Source organism: Ceratina calcarata, unplaced genomic scaffold (genome assembly GCF_001652005.2).
Source record: "Ceratina calcarata isolate Rehan_Ccalc_2016 unplaced genomic scaffold, ASM165200v1 scaffold332.2, whole genome shotgun sequence".
Lineage (NCBI taxonomy): Eukaryota > Metazoa > Arthropoda > Insecta > Hymenoptera > Apidae > Ceratina > Ceratina calcarata.
In genome coordinates this window covers 677-19,796 of record NW_017155951.1, presented here as the reverse complement: position 1 = coordinate 19,796, position 19,120 = coordinate 677, and the positions used below count along the sequence as shown (strand labels likewise).

General features: G+C 31.4%; 6 protein-coding genes across 10 annotated transcripts; 3 read left to right on the top strand and 3 right to left on the bottom strand.

Annotated features, from left to right (window-relative positions):
* Positions 1-298: 298 nt before the first annotated feature.
* Positions 299-1,576, top strand: LOC108624859 (mitochondrial import inner membrane translocase subunit Tim22). The gene is made up of 5 exons (XM_018024428.2): positions 299-518; positions 600-849; positions 926-1,110; positions 1,187-1,259; positions 1,333-1,576. The coding sequence occupies exons 2-5, from the start codon at positions 621-623 to the stop codon at positions 1,413-1,415; spliced, it is 570 nt and encodes a 189-aa protein (XP_017879917.1). The 5' UTR covers positions 299-518; positions 600-620; the 3' UTR covers positions 1,416-1,576.
* Septin1 (Septin 1) lies at positions 1,423-4,676 on the bottom strand. The gene is made up of 6 exons (XM_018024427.2): positions 3,932-4,676; positions 3,590-3,782; positions 3,258-3,516; positions 2,819-3,184; positions 2,629-2,733; positions 1,423-2,561 (listed from the first exon to the last, which is right to left on the bottom strand). The coding sequence occupies exons 1-6, from the start codon at positions 3,953-3,955 to the stop codon at positions 2,429-2,431; spliced, it is 1,080 nt and encodes a 359-aa protein (XP_017879916.1). The 5' UTR covers positions 3,956-4,676; the 3' UTR covers positions 1,423-2,428.
* Positions 4,677-4,774: 98 nt separating this feature from the next.
* Positions 4,775-7,880, bottom strand: eIF4H1 (eukaryotic translation initiation factor 4H1). Of its 2 annotated transcripts, none has more exons than XM_018024411.2 (5): positions 7,791-7,880; positions 6,917-7,087; positions 6,573-6,823; positions 6,223-6,462; positions 4,775-6,140 (listed from the first exon to the last, which is right to left on the bottom strand). In XM_018024411.2, the coding sequence occupies exons 1-5, from the start codon at positions 7,820-7,822 to the stop codon at positions 5,995-5,997; spliced, it is 840 nt and encodes a 279-aa protein (XP_017879900.1). In that variant the 5' UTR covers positions 7,823-7,880; the 3' UTR covers positions 4,775-5,994. The 2 variants fall into 2 exon arrangements, with proteins under 2 accessions (XP_017879900.1, XP_017879901.1); XM_018024412.2 differs by having other exon boundaries at positions 6,594-6,823.
* A 195-nt stretch (positions 7,881-8,075) lies between these two features.
* On the top strand, positions 8,076-12,856 carry Mybbp1A (MYB binding protein 1a). Its single transcript, XM_018024429.2, has 10 exons — positions 8,076-8,351; positions 8,458-8,652; positions 8,724-9,122; positions 9,223-9,809; positions 9,885-9,997; positions 10,081-10,601; positions 10,663-11,319; positions 11,407-11,655; positions 11,725-12,158; positions 12,241-12,856. Exons 1-10 carry the CDS (start codon positions 8,226-8,228, stop codon positions 12,740-12,742), a joined length of 3,783 nt encoding a protein of 1,260 aa, XP_017879918.1. The 5' UTR covers positions 8,076-8,225; the 3' UTR covers positions 12,743-12,856.
* A 55-nt stretch (positions 12,857-12,911) lies between these two features.
* On the top strand, positions 12,912-16,205 carry Noc1 (Nucleolar complex protein 1). Of its 3 annotated transcripts, none has more exons than XM_026813438.1 (5): positions 12,912-13,102; positions 13,185-14,401; positions 14,465-15,080; positions 15,162-15,569; positions 15,662-16,205. In XM_026813438.1, the coding sequence occupies exons 2-5, from the start codon at positions 13,244-13,246 to the stop codon at positions 16,180-16,182; spliced, it is 2,703 nt and encodes a 900-aa protein (XP_026669239.1). In that variant the 5' UTR covers positions 12,912-13,102; positions 13,185-13,243; the 3' UTR covers positions 16,183-16,205. The 3 variants fall into 3 exon arrangements, with proteins under 3 accessions (XP_026669239.1, XP_017879912.1, XP_026669238.1); XM_018024423.2 differs by having other exon boundaries at positions 12,912-13,184; positions 13,275-14,401; XM_026813437.1 differs by having other exon boundaries at positions 12,912-14,401.
* A 51-nt stretch (positions 16,206-16,256) lies between these two features.
* Positions 16,257-18,597, bottom strand: LOC108624856 (chromobox protein homolog 1). Of its 2 annotated transcripts, none has more exons than XM_018024424.2 (4): positions 18,484-18,597; positions 17,984-18,080; positions 17,678-17,909; positions 16,257-17,381 (listed from the first exon to the last, which is right to left on the bottom strand). In XM_018024424.2, the coding sequence occupies exons 2-4, from the start codon at positions 18,077-18,079 to the stop codon at positions 17,155-17,157; spliced, it is 555 nt and encodes a 184-aa protein (XP_017879913.1). In that variant the 5' UTR covers position 18,080; positions 18,484-18,597; the 3' UTR covers positions 16,257-17,154. The 2 variants fall into 2 exon arrangements, with proteins under 2 accessions (XP_017879913.1, XP_026669240.1); XM_026813439.1 differs by lacking the exon at positions 18,484-18,597 and adding an exon at positions 18,307-18,345.
* Between the last annotated feature and the right edge of the window lie 523 nt (positions 18,598-19,120).

The window sequence follows — 19,120 nt, the reverse complement described above, 5'->3', positions numbered from 1 at the left end:
CATATATAAGTATATTTATTGTATATCTCAGGTTCAGTGTCACAAATGAGAGTGCTCACGCTCGGAATTTCGTGATTTGTACACAAATGCAGAACTAATAGATCAATTCTCGAAAACGATTGATTGATAAATTGTATTGTACTTTACATATTATGCGCATCTTGTGTTTCTTTCTAATGTATAATAAATTCCAAACAGTACAGCTGAAAGCGACGTAATTTTAAATTTTCGTGCGGTAGTTATGTATGAGCGCAATCGCCCTGCGGCCTATCGTCACGATCGCCACCGCGACAGACATGAAATTGCATGAAATATGCATGATGAATATACACGCGCGATCTCTACTATAATAACAAAGAGAAAATTTAGTACTGAAGGTACTGAAGGAAATTGTATTTATATTGTGTATTCCAAATTTAACGTCACTTATGGTGTTACAATAATTATTGGAAATATTACGATTGCCCTTTAACATACCTGAAATTCATGAGTTTATGAAAAACTGCAATCATATAGAGGTTAAAATAAAATACATAACAATGATATTTTAATTAAAGTATTTAAATATTTATCAAAGTGTTTTGTTTTTTCTATAATAGCTCTAAACATTTGTCATAAAAATGTCTAATATGAGTCCTTCACTGTCAGAAACAAGTGCAAAAGCAAGCATAAATAATAAGGATTTAGATAATATAGCCCTTTATTTAACCAGCACTCAGCAAAGGTTCAGAGAAAATATTATACTTCCAAGGACTGTAGGTCCTGTGCAATTGAAAACTAATGAAGAAAAATTAATAGAAAGTATAATGGAAAGTTGTGCCTTTAAGAGTATTGCCAGTTGTGTTATAGGTATGTTAACACTATTACTTAAAATAAGAGGTATCATTTGCATCATGAACCAACTAAAAACAAATTAGATTTTTAGGATATGGCTTAGGAGCTGCGATTGGTTTATTTACGTCCAGTGTGAATCCAAATGTGGCTGCTGTTGAGAAACAACAGAGTGTCCGTGAAGTATTTAGGGAAATGAAAATCACAACATTGGGTTATGCAAAGAATTTCGCTGTACTTGGTTGTGTATTTACAGCAATCGAATGCACAATAGAATCGGTAATATTCCTTTAAGCTTCATAACTGATATCCAGCTGTATAGAATATAATGTATTATCTTACAATTTAACTCCAGTATAGAGGGAAAAGTGATTGGAAGAATGGCACATATGCTGGTGGTTTAACAGGTGGAATGATAGGGCTAAGAGGTACAATTCTTTATGACGTTTAAATTGGAGTTTATGAACATTTCAATCCTGAGATATAACTTTATGTTCACAGCTGGTATAAAAGCGGGTTTAATTGGAGCAGCAGGTTTTGCAGCGTTTTCGACGGCAATAGACTACTATATGAACAGGTCTTAGGCAATAATGTTATTATTTATAGCAGGTATATTTGTATAAAAGAGTATAAAACATATTCTGAGTATACCTGTACAATACATATAAAAGCGCGAGGACGTCATAATGTAGAATATGCGTACAAATAAGTACAATATTTAAGAAATAAATTCACGCAACACATAGATATTCATTTCACTTACGAATCTCTTTTCCTTTTTCAATCTCGATCAATTATTAGTATTAATTAATTTGCGTAAGTCTTTTCCTGAATGCAAATCGTAGAATAGATTAAATGAGAACTAATAATATATACTATTAAGTAAAAGTAAAATATAAATGCCATTTGAGTATAATACTTTACATATTGCAAAAGCATAAACGAAATTACGTTTTCTATCTAACACTGCTTATCACAGAAAAAAATAAATTTTTGGTTTCTGATTAGTCCAAATGATTAGGAAGTTTGATTATTGGCAGTCTTAAGACCTTTTGTATAAAAAAATATATATTAGACATTAGACGATATGCAAATTGTGTGCTTCCAAAAATTTATATTATTTACGTAAAATGTCATGTACTCTCTATTTCACTACCACGTCATAGTTCATAAAATATGAATTGTCCTATTTTTGACATCTGTATTTTAGAAATTAAGACTATAAATTGTTCTTTCAAAAATGAATATGCAAGGCACTTATCACACTTTTCTATGTCGTAGCATTACAAATTGGTTGTCAAATGTAACTGATTTGTATGGAATTTCCTGTATTATTAATCTCTTATATTATTACTCGAAATTTTAGTAAGACATTGAATAATTTTGCTTACGATCCATTGTATTAAATCGAAACTAGTAAATAAAGAACGTATGTTTTACAAATACGCTCGTAGAAAATGAATTCTTAAACGTAATAATAACTTCTTTTGGAATTAGTTTTGAGTAGCATGGTAGCTATTCAATATACTTTTTGGCACCTGTAATGGCGAAGAATATATTTCTCTTCGCACATCATTTGTGCTCAGGACGTACATAATTAAGGTTGTTGCTGTTGCATTTGAGCTTGCATCACTGCCACAAGTTCCTGCATTCGTCGCAGTTCTGCTTCCTTTTCTTGCAAAATACGATCCTTTTCTGACACAGAATTGGTTCTCTCGGATTCTGGAACGCTATTGGTAAGAAGTGAATTAATAATATGCCTCAAACATTTTCTGATAATCATGTCACATTGCTTACGGCTGTCTTCGAGGCGGTACAGGAGCTCCTTTCGCTAATCTTTCACTACGGTAATTTTCATAATGTACATCTTGGGTCACTTCTTGCAAATCCTGCATGTGTGTGCTATAAAGATATGAATAATATATAGTAAAATCTTATTACAAATTGTACTAAATCGGTTTAAATAAGCATGTTAAATGCTACGTACATCAGCATTGTCCTTAATTTAATAAAATCACAATGGTCAGGATTTTCAACTTCTACTACTCCCCATGGATATAATCGTCCGCGTACTTTTCTCCCCTTAACTTCTAATAAAGTATTTGCTCCACATACAGCAAATGGAACAGCCTCCTTCAGTTGTCTTACTTGTTCCTTATAATCTTCATCTTCGTCACTGTCACAATCTGGTAAAGGATAGATCTTTATACCACTACCCTCGATTTCTTCCATAACTCGTTTTTTCAGACGTAACACTTCCTTCTTTGTAAGTACATCAGCTTTTGCAATTACAGGCACAATGTTAACTTTATTATGGAGTTGCTTCATAAATTCTATGTCTAGAGGTTTCAATCTGACAAAGAGTACAGATGTTAAAAATATTTATATTTCTCTCACGTTATAAAATTATAATTAATGTAACTTACCCGTGTCCAAATGGTGAGATAAAGTAGAAACAGCAGTGTATTCTATTGTCTACTATATTTCTTCTATTTAAACCACTTTCATCACGTAAAAATCTTTCAAATTGATCATCTATGTACTGTATAATAGCTCTAAAACTGTCTGTATTGTCAATCGCATCTCCATAACCGGGAGTATCAACAACAGTCAATCTAAGCTTAACACCTCTTTCTTCAATCTCCACAGTAGATGCATCGAGTTTAACTGTTTGATTAGTTTTTTCTGTTCAAATGATAATGATATTGTTAATTATAATATATGAGCCATATAGATATGTAAATGAAGCTTAGTTTACCTATAGCATCAGGAATAACACGTTCTGGGTATAAATCTGTAAGAAATAAACTATTGACTAATGTAGATTTCCCAAGACCAGATTCTCCGACAACCATAAGTGTAAATTCAAATCCTTTTTTCACTGATTTTCTATGTACTTGATTAGGTAGGTTTGCAAATCCCACATATCCAGGAGTTTCAAGGCTAGCAAACTGAAACATAAGATATAAAAATTACATTTAAATTTGTCTTTTATACACGTACGCTGTAAAAAAATATTAAATGATATTTAACCAACATATCGGAAAAACAATATCGAAATAGTTTCATTTATAGTTCATAAATATTAATTGATACCTACCGTTTTCACGCTTTCACTAGACATTTTTTCGCAATAATTCGATCGAAAATTAAGAGGAACTTGACGTGACTGCGTGGCGTCTTTAGACGTTACCGAGAACTGAGAACGACCCGAAAACAAATTTCAAGCTAACAGGCGCCGTATTGTGACAGAATACGAGATTACCGCCTGTCTTAACATGTTATTTGCTGAATGAAATGAATAATAGGTTATCTGAATTTGTTATTCTATTCGTAACTTTTCTATTATTGTCACGATAAGTAGAGCTACACTAATGTTTAACAAGTAAACTATAATGGTAGATACATCGAGCAAAAATGGAAGATAATAAAGATATTGCGCTGACTGTACAGGAAAAGATATTGGAACTATTGGAACTACTGTGTAAAAATGAAAAAGAAAGGGTGGGGAGGCGCTTTAATACGAGAGAAATTTAGGCGTGGCCATTGAAATAACTTTGGTATTCTACAAAAAGAGTACTATAATTAGAATGCATATAAACGTGATATAATGTTGCTTCTCTATAATGAAATTCTTTATATCTTGTATTTTATAATTCTAATTAGATTAGATTATCTTGAATCTACGAAATATACGTTTTCACATCTATTCTACCCAATGAGCTGTCATAGAGCTCAATGACTCTACCATCCCCTAACAAATAAAGCAGATAGTTATATATTATAAACTAGAAAATAATAAGTTTCTTTTCTTGCTTCCATATATACAGGGTTGTTAAATTATATTAATTGTATTACAAAGATGTTTCATTTAAATACAACTTTTCAATATATTTAATAAGAGTTAACTTACAAAATATATGTGTATAGAGAATCTTACATATATTGTTTACATAAGTTTTATTTTATTTTCTATCACTTAGTCTAACGATGATGTATTACACGAATACAAGGCAAACAACTACTTTATTCAAGAAATAGTGTCATATACAAGCTTAGTTTTATATAATATATTTATCGTTAATTCAAATATTCCTGTATTATCTTATAATCATCGATACTCTTTCAAATGATCGATATCCTTTATACTAGTATAGTTAATTTGTTACACAATATTATTGCGTAATAATCGACACATTATTCTCATACGCATTCACTGATGTATAATTCTTCCAAACACTCAAATACCTTTTATTTCTTGCAATTGTTTATCAGTACCTCACAAGCGTGTAAATAATTGTTTAATATTTTTATATTTCATTGATCTCTCATATTAAACAATTATTCATTATTCGTTTTAGTAAGCATACAATGATTGGTTTAAATTGTAAAGTAAAAATTGTAAGGAAGGAAATGAAACCAAGGACAAAGTTTTGTACTCATTGAGATAAAAATTATTCTAGAGTACAATAGTTTTTAGAATTAGTTTCTCTTTTTTTTCACGAAATCAAATATACGTACGGTGATAGCATATATTTGCAATGATTTGTACACATACCCTCAATATTATTATAAACCGATACAACACCCAACATGAAATTGACATGAATATTAAAATACATATTATACTTTCCGTATGAAAATCATGATTCACGTATACATGTACATATATACACATATAATACGAATGTCTGTATGTGCGCGCACGCGTGCATACATGTATATACATACGTGATGCGATTAATTATATTTATATGTATATAATTACACATAACCAACGTTATATTGGAGTATGCATGTGCACACAATTTTTACTTTAAATTCTCAATTTATTACTACATTCTCTGTTTTTAAATTAAGAAGTTAATGTAAATAGAGAGGGCACTAGGCGAGAAAATTTTATTATCAATTAAAAATGCCAACTGCATAAAACTTAAAAATCTCAGTAAATCACTTTTTATAATTATGTATTTGTGGGGAAGACGTCCCCTTAGGGGTAAATAAAAATTATGACAATTTCATTCTATCTCTGAAGAGATTCTCCCCATTACAATTGAGGAAACGAAGGTGTCTTGCATGGATTTCCAAATTTTTTTTATGTTGGGAAAGTTCATTTCCCTGAAATTAGGGAATTAGAAACTAATGATGATGATGATAATGTGTTTACTTATCATCAGTACTCATTTTCTCCTCCCGGGGTTTTGCACCGCCATAAATTGAACTTGATTTACTTGATTCAGCAATCGCATTTATGGGATCTGGTATTGTCCTTGGTGCTAGTACCAAGCGTTTCCTCCCAGCTGTGTCAGCTGTAATGACAATGTTAACGTCAATTTGGTAATTTAGAAATTATTTACATATTACAGTAAAATATTTGGTACATAGACGAACCTGGAGGTGGATCTTTATATGCTGGTTCATCATGAAATGGTTTTCGTTCCATTCCAGGTCCTCCGCGGGCAGGCGGTGGTGGTCTGTTACCATACATTCTAGATGACGTGTTACGAGACCATTCCCGACTTCCACTTCCTGCATCATCGTTAAGTTGATTAAAGTTGCCCCGGCTACCACCCTTCATATCCCAAGTAGTACCTTGTCTGCTAGCACCGTGACTCTGACCTACATAGCTTCCTGTAATCATTACATAGAATTTTCTTTTTTAGTAATAGACTGTCGCATTAATGCTATATACATGAACTTAAATTATTTAAGATACACGTTATGGCAAGCATAACGCTTACTGGAATACATAGATTTGCTACCGAGATCATCTCCATATCCACCACGGGGACCATCTCTTCCTCTATATCCTCCTCCACCTCCACCACCGGTACGGTTTCGTCTGTCAAAACCACCTCCTCTCTCATTTCTCTTTCCATCTGCTACATCTATTTTAATAAAATTTTGTTCTACTTGTACTAAGCCATCCATTTTCATTGCAGTTTCTAAGTCTGTCAAATCTTCAAACTCAACATAACAAAAACCCTTAAACCTAAAAACAAAATAAAATCATATAACGATGTTTTTCTTACTTACGGAATAACTGTAACTAATTCATATAATATACTATTACAGTTATACAAACCTATCAGTTTCTTTATCTTTCACCAGTCTGACTCCTTTAACTTTAAGGTTTGAAAAAATTTTGCAAATATCTCCTTGTACAACTCCATGTGGCAAATTTCCCACAAATGCGGTATAAGGTGGTTCACTAGGTAATGGCTTTTTGCCACTTCGGTATCCACCTCCATGATCTCTGTACAAAAGTAAAAAATATTTCTATCAATATGCAAGTACAAACCAATTTTATGAATAACTCATCCTTTAAAAACATATTACACATACACAGTATAATATACATATATATACATGTATATTTCATTATTAGTACTTGCGAAAAAATGAGGCATCACTTTTATGTATTACATTATCTTAACCTCATCCAAGGAAAAAAATAATAGGAAACACTTTAAGATTAGATTAGATACCATTAAATAAGTATTGTATTTGCTTTCAAAGACTAAATTTGTAATAGTAATAAGAAATCCGGAAATTCGCGATTATGATGCTTATTCAGCCACCAATTTTCTTAAGTACACATTCTAACAAATAATGTAGATATAAGTTGTTATTTTTGTGCATTGCACGAAATATCATTTTTAAATAATGGAGGTATATATGCCGTACATGATTCAAGATAATATCATCATTAATAACATCACGAATGAAGTGCATCATTGTTTGCCCGGCCAAAATAAAGCCGCGTGTCGGAGACACCATATCTGCAAGGTGCTGCGTTACATTCTAATCGAAACTCACTTAACCTTAAAATCGTAAAACTATCAAGGAAACGAGTCGTCCCTACATTGGATCGATGTATCGACTGCCTAACAACAGTGCACTAATTTAAAAAATCTTAATAACTATCGTTCACTATTGAAATTTCAACCTATACTTGCCTTGAATCTTCGAAACCACTTCGACCAGCCATATTGGATGCACGAAACTGACCGGGACCGCGCGGGTCGATATATATTAGTACTATATTCAAGATGGCACTTTTCTAATATAATCACACTAATAATCACCAAACAATTGTTAAATCACGTATATTTACGTAAAGTTCCTTAGTTTAAGACAGTTACTTGTATGTATCGAGTGAATCCTTTCAATATTTTGCGAAACAATTATACNTGTATAATATTCTTACAAAAATTTTGTTATTAAATATAGGAGTCCAAAAAGTCTAAACAAAAGTATACAATTTTTAGCAAAAACGATCAATCGATTGATATAGTCTATGCATTCAAAAATGAAAGATGGTAGGTTTGACCAGGTTTGACTTTGAGGTTTGAGCTGCGCACATGGTGTAGGTTGTTTTAAATTATTGCAAAATGAAGGAAACAAACACAGTTAATGGCACGATTCTTGATTGCTTTACAAGGCTCAGGAGCGAAACTGAATCTGAAAGAACAGATGCTGGAATTGCCCTCTTAAAGTATTTAATTCAACAAAATTCAGTAAGTATTTATTTAAAGGTAACCTGTAAGAATAAGTAATTTTAGTAAGACGTAAAGAATGATTACTATTTTATTTGGAGTATAATTATAAATGACAATATTTTAGGAGCAAGATGATAATCAAGAATTTGAATATGGTATGAAAAGACTTATTCGAAGCTTAGGTGGCTCGAAAACAACTAGAATAGGTTCTTATACAACTTTAGCAACTTTCTTAATGCTGAACCCTGAAATATCTATAAAAAAATTTATATCTATAGTGAATACTGAATTACATCCAGTAAATAGTAACAGTAAAAGTGTAAGGAAAACAGTTCTTATTTCACAAAACTTTTAATAAGTATTCTATATTTAACATTATATCATTTTTAGGAAAATGCTGATATCTATATGGGACGTATATTAGCGTACGGAGCATTAATAAGATCTAAAGTACTTTCAAATAGTACTGTTGAAAAACAGTTAGAAACTGTGCAAGATCTTATTAATGCAGGCAAACAGCGTAGTTATTTATCATTTGTTTCTACTTCATTTCTTATTGAGTTTATAAATCAAGTTGATTCTAATTGTATTAAAAAGTCAGTCTGGCCAGTTATTGAAAATGAGTTTGGTAAGCCATGGACAGAGCAAACATTGGATTCATTCTATACTTTATTAGTAGTAAAGAATAAGTGTCCATCACTTGTGAATCATGAATTTTCAAAGAAATATTTTGGTACAAAAGGAATTATTACGGAACAATCTATGAGTGATATAGTGAAAGTATTATTGGTAAGTATAACTTAAATTACGTGTAATTATAAGACCTTTTCATTACACAAAATATTTCTGTAAAATATGTCTTTTAAACTTTTGTATTATTAATGTCTAGGATTTACCCAGAATCATATCATGTCACCATCCAATATTCAAGCTGTTCTGTGAGAATATAATATCAACTAAACTTGTTACTGAGTTTTGGTCGTGTGTAGACCAACAATTTGTAAGACCATCGAAGCCTGATGAATATTTGGCTATACAGCTACTCAAATTCATGTTATCAAATATTGTAGATAAATCTATGATTCCATCGTTATTGTCACCAAATTACATGCAATATATGTTGAAAAAATTCTCTGAATCTAAAAAACATAATAAGGATGAAGTACTTCTCGGATTTAAAGAAGTATTAAATTTGCTAGTGTCAGCTATAAATAGTGACAGTACTAAGCTAAAAACACAGATTACGGTATTAAAGAAATTAATATTGTATCCAGGTGATTTAATGATTGAGAAAAAGACAGGTATAAAAATAATACAAATACTTACTGGTAATATGAATTCCGATGGTGTTAAGAAAGTATCAAACATATATAGAGATATAATAGAAAATAGTACTTCCAAGGAGAAACGAAATACTAAAGCAGAATCGTTTTGGACAAACGCTGAAAGAATTTATGCTGCTCATTTATTAACAAGGTATTTAACATTTTAAGAAATAAATTAAATTTAAACATAAATATACATATACAATTCATTTATTGTGTGTATTAGATTAATGGGTCACCCTAAAATGCTTGAAGATAAGGAATGGAGAATAGATCAATTGAAATTCCTGTTTATGTATGGATTATGTGAGATGCCAAATGTTGGCATAGATCTTGCTCGTAAATATTATTTCTGTACTTAACATTTTACTTTACATAATTAATTTTTTGCCCTTTTTAAATTATATTTTGTTAATTTTCAGTACAATTAAAGGAGACATTTTATCGTGCATTAGATCACAAGTTGCAGAAGTTGGACGATTTGCGGCATGTATTAAGTGAAATAGTTCATTTTTTGAATATTCATATAAAAAATGAGAGTTTGAAATTACGAAGTCCATTGACGGATGAGGCAAGCAAATCTTGGGAAAAAGTAATACGTTTAATTGAAAAATTAGAAAAGAACTCAAAAAAGATAGAAGCAGTACCAGTTTTTCACACAATGAATTTACACATGGGCTTACAATTATTTTCTGATCCATCAATGGCAATTACAGCCATTGATGAATTACAAAGTTGTTATGAGAGGCTGTTAAAAAAATCGGGAAAAGCTAAGACGGGTATTAAGAAAGAAAAAGACGAACCAGAATGGGTAGAAGTAGTTGTTGATTTATTATTGTCTTTTTATTCAAAGAATAGTCATTTATTACGGTCATTAGTTGGATGCGTTTTTCCACATATATGTCCTTACGTGACACCAACTGCTATACATCAAATATTGGCGGTAAGTATTGAATAAAAGTAAAAAATCGACAAACATCCTGTTCCAAAATCTTCGTTTCTAGGTGCTAGATGTAAGAAATGAAAAAGGACCACTTGTAAAGAATGGTCTCGATGACTCTGACTCTGAAGAAGAAGACGACGAAGAAAATAGTTCGTGTAGCGAATCAAATTCTGATATTAACGATGAGGATATTAATGAAAGTTATGAAACGGAAACTTCTTCAGACAGTGACTCTGATTCAAATGAGGAATCAATGAACGAAGATGAAGATGAAACTATAACTGACAGGCTACGAATGGCAGTACGTCAAGCACTTGGTGATGCTTCTGCTCAAACTGACGATGAAGATGTAGACGTTGACGATATTAACGAAGAAGAAGGGAAGCGATTAGACGAATCATTAGCGGCAGCGTTTAGGATTCTTCGAGAAAATCGTCAATCACGATCTAAAAAGCAAGAAAAATCAGCTCAAGCTCTAACACATTTTCGAGTTCGAGTCATAGATTTATTAGAAACTTACTTAGAATCTTCTTCGTCAATGGCTGTTGTACTTGATATGATACTTCCTCTTTTTGCATTATTGGAATACTGCATAAAGGATCCTCATCAGAAACCACTCTTAGATCGAGTCCGATCTTGTTTAAAAACATTATCAGCAGTAAAGAAATTTAGAGATACAAATAATGTTGATGAAGAATTATTGACAGTAATATTAAGGGTATGTGTCATATGAATAATATAGTTTGGCGGTTAAATAATGATATTATATTTCATATTAAGTAATTCGAACTTTCATCTTTTTAAGTCATTAATGGAGAAAGGAGAAAGAACTACGTCAGTTTACCATGAAATGAGTGATAAATTAGCAGAATGTTGCACATTCCTTGTGAGGTGTGCACAGCAAGCTGATGTATCTACAGAGACTATAGTTCAAATTTATGGAGAAAATTTGACAGCCTTCTTTAAAAGAAGAGACTGTGTGCTGTCGCCTTTGTTGTTCAGAAGTATCTTACAATTACAGTGGGAAGGAAACTGGCAATTAACACCTTTGCTGGTACATCCTGAAATTTTATTACGATAAGAAATCTGTCATGCCCCAAATAACAATTCCTTATTCTTATAGGTGGACTTCGCATTTGATAGTAGCGTAAGATCTTTCCGGCGGGGATATGCGCTCGAATTTTTAATACTTTTCTACAATAACAGTCGGTTAGTACATTTAGATACGGAACATTCTGATATAAGAATGGAAATGGAAAGAAAGTTATCCAAGCACACTATTAACACACTTGAAGAATTGTCTAATGTACATAAAGTAAAGAATCAGCAAATTAATACAAGCAATGGTAATGAAATAGGGAAAGAAGTTAGGCAAAGATATATTTGCTCACTTTTAACGTTGTTAAGAAGTGTTTATCTGCATCATTTACCACAAGCATGGAATTGGAATGATGTTGCAAATGCACTCAAAACATATAGAAATAATGTGTCTCTTGCAAAAGATACAAAGACAGCATATAATAGGCTAGCAGTACAGATTGGAATTCTACATAATGCGTAAGTATTAATTCAGAAAAATTTAGAATACTAAAATTTTATTGCTTCATATTTACTCTTCTAACTTATTTTATTCTCTCAGATTATCGAAAAAAATTAAACACGTACAAAATACTACGATCAATGGACATGGAGGTGCAAACAGCGGAAAAGATAATTTAGAATTAAAAACAAAAAAAAGGAAAAACGTACAGAATGCTACGGTCAATGAAGAAACACAGAATGGTATAGACAATTTCAGACAGTCAGATAATACAGAGGAAAATGAAGATGTACAAAATGACTCATATGATACTGAATTGGAGGAGAATGCAGTGAAGAAAAAGAATAAAAGAAAACAAAAAGACAAACGACAATTAAAAAAGGAAGCACGGATGCTGCGTGAGAAAACGATTTCTGAAGGTTTCGAACCATTCAATTTTAGCTCTTTCGTTTCATGTAACGAATCAAATGGGGATATGCCACTTCAGAATGGAGATTCTGAAATTACAGAGACTAGTCCCAAGCCTTCTAAAAAGAGAACGCATAAGGGTATACCAGATAGTAATAAAGTGAAAAGGAGAAAGCATATGCAAGATGCTTAATATACGAAACAATTAGATTAATATTATTATTTTTATATAAACATTTACAAAATCATGTATCGAAAAGTTTGTACAGCTTTGAAATGTATAAAATAAAAACCTTAAGATAAGGCATCAGTGTTATATTAATGAATAAATATTTATAATTATTTAATATATAAATACCAATCCAAAAGACATTGAGAGTTTGAAAATATAAATGTTTAAATCGAATAGCAAATAGATGGCTATACCACAGTATACCTGGCTATACTATAGTGATTCAGTAGCACGTTGGATATTGGGCTTATAACAGAGATACAATTTTCTCTCTGCTTACAAAGCGCATAATACAATAGTGAAATACGTCACATAAAAGAAGTAAATGTTAATAAATACTTATATAGTAAACAGTTTTATGTATTATAGTAAGACTTGCATCAAACTTTAATTTCTGTGACAGGTTTGTATTGCTTGTACAACTAAGGTTAACCACGAGGAAAGCACATCTTTTAAAATCGTATGTATTTTGTGACATTCTTTCTTTACATAGACGTCCAAATCTTTAATAAGATGAAGAAAGGATTTAATGAATCAAAAACAAAAAGTAACAAATGGTACGAAGAATTTCCTAAAGGAGAAGAACCATTAAAACATTCTAGATCTGAAACGGAAATATCAAACTTAAAAGATGAAGCAAAGAGATATTTAAATGGAGAGACTTCTATGTTTCAGTTGAAACAGTCAAAGTCTAATGATTCAGAAACAGCATGGTTAAAAACAGCACTGTCACAGGGGACGACATCGGACAAAGTAGCAGCTGGCATAGTATTAATACAGGATAATCCAAAATATAATTTGGCGAGATTGACTATGCTTATAAATCAAGTAAAAGTTGCGAAACATAATCAGTGCAGCATGATAATAAAGTCTTTAAAAGACTTGTTCTTATCAGATCTGCTTCATCCTGAATTTAAGCTACTTAAATTTGAGGAACAAAATTTAGATGAAGTTGATAAATCTAAATCTGAAGATACACTTGTTAAGTTAGACGCCTCACGGAAAAAGCTTATGGCTCATTGGTATTTCGAAGACCAATTACGTGAACATTATGAACGTTTCGTAATGTCTTTAGCTGCTATTGCATCTGACACAGTAGACGCAAATCGAGAATTGGCAATAGCAACTATGACAGAGCTGCTAATAGGAAATGCTGAACAAGAACATAAGTTGTTAGAATTAATTGTAAATAAAATAGGAGATCCAAGTAGCAAGATAGGATCGAAAGTTATATTCTGCTTGAATAAATTATTACACGAACATCCCAACATGAAACTTGTCGTGTTGAAAGAAGTTGAAAAATTATTATTCAGAAAAAATGTAGCACAACGAGCACAGTATTATGCAATTTGCTTATTGACACAGTTTGTTTTAAACAGAGAAGATGAAAAAATTGCTTCTACGCTTATTGAAGTTTACTTCGCATTTTTTAAAGCTTGCTTAAAGAAGGGGGAACCAGATAGCAGAATGATGGCAGCAATTTTAACTGGTGTAAATAGAGCATATCCGTTTGCAAAAATGGATTCAAGTATATTAAATGATCATATAGAATCAGTGTACAAAGTTGTACATATTGGATCTTTTAATGTTTCTTTAAATGCACTCAATTTATTATATCAAGTAAGTAGATAAATTGTTATATGCGTGCATTTTTCAGTTTTTGCTTTCATGGTATTCTTATAGATTACAGGTAAAGACGAAGTCCAGTCAAGCAGATTTTATTCTGCCTTTTATCGAAAGTTATTGGATCCACAAATTGTAGTAACAAACAAACGTGCACTGTTTTTTAATCTATTGTTTAGAGTTCTTAAAAATGACCGTAATAAGTCACGGTTATATGCTTTTATTAAAAGGAGTTTACAAATTATGCTTTATTTTCCTGCAAATATGGCATGCGCTACTTTATATGTAATATCGAAAGTTTTACATACACATAAAGAGCTAAAAACTTTATTACTGAAACCGCAAGATTATATTAAAGCTAAGAATGAACATTCCGAATTAACAAATAGTTCAATAAATTCGGAAAATTCAGATTCACCTCATGATACGTCCACCATAGAAGATACCATCTTATTGACAAATGTTGTAACTGTACCTACTATGAATGAGGATACGAAGTCTGAAATAACATCTGAAAATGATACAAAAGTTGATTTTAATACACAAAAGGAGTATGATCCTTTTTGCCGCAATCCTACGTATGCTGGAATAAGTAAAGATTTAAATACTGAATTGGTAGCGTTGTTTAAACATTACCATCCAAGTGTTGCATTATTTGCAAACACTATCATTGAAGGTATTATATTTGACACTACAAACATTGTGTAGCCATATATTGCACTTACATATAATTATATAAATTATTCTTGTGATCTAGGGAAGCCAATAGATTATACAGGCGATCCATTAGAAGATCTATCTTTAATGCGTTTCCTAGATCGTTACGTTTTTAAAAATCCAAAGAAATTGGAGGAGAAGAAAGTACAGAGAAAGAATGATCCTTTGGCACAGCGCGCAGGATATACACCTAAGGGTATTAGGTGCATTCCAGTTGATAGTGCTTCTTATCTTAATGAGAAAGAAGACCGTATTCCCGTTGATGAATTATATTTGTATCGATATCTAAAAAGGAGAAAGGAATTCAAGCATCCGTCTAAAACTGAAGATGACCTAGAAAGTGTTAACAGTGAAGAATTTAACGATATGTTAGATAGATTAACGGATGGAAAAGATTTTGAAGATTTAGATATTGCGGGCGATATTCAGACTGGAAGCAAGAGAAAAGGTACAATGAGTCCTGTTAACATTTAAAAACTACAAATCATTTTTTAAATAAACTGTGCTAATATCTTAAATGTTCATTATATTTAATTATAGATACAAAAGAAAAGGATGAAGATGAAGATTTAGCAGATGATAGTGACAGAAGTGAAGCAAGTAACGATTTTGATGCTATGGATGATTCAGAAGATGATTTGGGAGAAAACGATGACGTAGATGCGGATTTAGAAAACTTGAGTGATTTAGATGACGATATGAGTGATATAGATTTTAATGATGACCTCAATGACGATGAAGATATTTTGGATGATAGCCTTCAATCGAGTATAAAGCAACAAATAGACAAACTGAATGACAAAGGGAATAAGAAAAATAAAACAAAAGGCATTGACAATAACATATTTGTATCAGCTGAGAAATTCGCAGAAATGTTGGAGGAACATAGTAAGCAGAAGCATAAATCTGGTGGTACAAATGCTGTCAACACCGCTGACGGTGCGAGTTCCAAACAAATAGAATGGGAAATGAAACGAAATCAGAAACTGAAGGGCCCTTTCAGAAATAAACGTAAAGGTCAGAAGATTTTTAAAAAAAATGTAAAGAAGACGAAGCGTTGATAATAAAAGTATGTTCTAAACTATTTTGATATGTTTCAATGGGGATTTTTATAGAATCAAGACATTTCATAAAGTATAGAAAAAAGAAATTGTTTAATTAATACTCCGTACAAATTAATAAACTACACAAATATATATACTTACATACTAAAAACGCTTCAGATTCATGCCATCTTAACCATTAACGAAGCAATAGTGAATATTTATACGACACAAAAATATATTATTGGTATTGAGTGTTGTGGGAAAGCTTAAATTGTCATTTAATTTACACACTTAGTTTTCTTACAAAAATTTAATTAAAAAAAGACCTGAGGACATGTTTGTTCTGTTCTATTAAAGACAAATTATTTCTATCATAATATTAGTTTTATTTAAACTATTTGTATAATTATCAAATGGCGCGTATTAGAATAATGTTAGAACTGACATTGTTTACAACTAAATCACATCCTATACGGGCTGGGAGATGAATTACAATAGTTTTGAATGAAAACACGGCATGTATGCAATTAGAACAATGTTAATTGTAACCAAATTTTTTATTCTAACACATATAGTAGCAATGTTAGTTCTAACAAAATTTGTTACCACATTTGCTATGTAGAGATCATTTAAGTATGATTGAATGTATAATTTAAATATATGAATTAATAATCTCCCTACACAGCAATTGTAGCAAAACATTTTGTGTTAATACTTGTGTGAAGGGAATAATAGTTACAAACAAAAACGTACGTGTATTTTCATGATAATGTAATGCAAGAGTAATCACTTTCCTTTGTTGCTAAGTATGTAAAATAAGTTTTGTTTTCTTATTTGATTTTACTATTAATCATCAGCAATGTTTAAATTTATAATATACTGTGCATCCAGTTTTAATAGTCCTCGTTTCATCTTGTACGCACTATATTTTTGCTATATGCGGCAAATTCTAAAGCGTGCTGTATACATGTATCGGAAGGCTGAACGCTACTCTGCGTCAGCTTTTGTTGAACTTTCCTCGTCATGGGTCGGGCTATGCCACGTTAGTCGTTCTTCATAAAATTTTATCACGATCTGAGGACATTTTTCGTTAGCAATTCGAGCAGGAACTAAATCTGCATCATCTGTTCCTTTCCATTTCATTAGAAACATCAACTCTCCACTTGAGTCTGTTGCTCCAATAATACGTTCAGGTTCTAAATTTCTATCAAATCCTGGATAAAATAAAAAACAGTTAATAAAACATTCTCTACACATTATTTAATATGTTCGCGACTACGGTCGAATTCGAAATGTCCTCCGTGGACTGTGTCTTTCTTATAACATCTTCGTTACTTATACAATTTTTACACAAATGTTTTTTTGCTCTGAATTAAATCAAATATATGAAATATATTAATACAATTACGTCACACATATGTACGTGACACAGGGCTGTCAGAATATCTTTGTGTTATTCATATATGACACGCATTTGCAAATATGTTAAATATATTTTTGAAAAATGTACCTTCAGGTTTCTTGTCTTCAGTTATCTTTTTCTTTGGGTGAGTAGATGCTGGGCCAAGTGAGCTTTTTCGCTTTTTCTGTTCCTTATCTTCATGTCGTTTTCCACCTGCAGCTTCTTTTTTCTTACGTTGTTCCTCAAATTGTGCAATTAAATCTGGACAATCAAGATTCTCTTCTGGTTCCCATGTATTATCTTCATTAGAGTAGCCTTTCCACTTTAAAAAGTATTCAACCTAATTTATAATAAGTGATTAGTAACAACCAAACGATGTTCCCTTACACTCGGTTTGGAAAGTTCTGTACATACTTTTCCTTTGACTACTCTCCTGTCCAAAACTTTTTCAACGCTGAATTCCTCTTCTCCTTCAGCTTCCGCAGGTGATGGTTCTTTTCCTTTGCTCATTCTATATAATACATTTTATGACTATAGTAAGTATTTTACGATATAACAAAAGATATTCGAATGACGACTACGAAATTAGATGATCGAAAAAACGTTGTTACATTTACTATTTGTTGAATCAGAATAAAGAATCGATTGAATATAAATTTGAAGCAACAGAAAATATGATATGATATAGCAATAAATACGTATTATTATCGTTATGAGATGAAATTAAAAGAAAAGACCTTCGAAAGTGTCAAGAGTAACGGACACAATGCAAAATGGCGGTATGCAGCCGGGAAGCAGATTTTATTTCTTCAATTAATATGAAAATTGGATGGTAAATAACAAACATTTAAGCTAACATTTACTAATGCTCTATGTGCACATGTATAGTCAGAATTTTTAATTATTGTACTTACTTGGATAATAACTACAATCTTTGTGAGACACGAACAAGAACGACGCGGCGTGTTTTTTGATGCTCTGGCGTCTTTGTAGTCTTGTTAGCAGGTAGCATGTTGCCGCTTAAAATATCAGGGTAGCCAACATTTCAGAACAATGAACAATGCACAATGCAAAACGCCAGATTTGATAAATTTATTCTCCTTTGATTTATATTGTATTATAACGCGCTTTGTACTATACAACTTACAAACTTTTAAGGTATCTTATATCCTTTAATATTTAAATAAGCAATAATCAATTTAAAATTATAAATATACATCGTTCTATTAAAATAACAATAAAAGACAATCAAACGGTTCTTTGTTGGGATCTCAGGACCTATCAATTCAAAGTATTTGTACGTTAAATTTCTTTTAAGGACCTATTGGTTCATTACTTTACGAAGAAGAATATTTTACAAACCCAGTATTTATATGTAAAATACATTGCCTTTAAAATGCATATTACTTCTCCTTAATGTATATATATATTATATTATAATTGCTTGAACAATAATTTCGAAATTTATAACATTAATGCTTGGAGAAAATTGAATACATAATTATAAATCGAGAAATAATATGAAGAATAGCTTGTATTAACAATTAGATT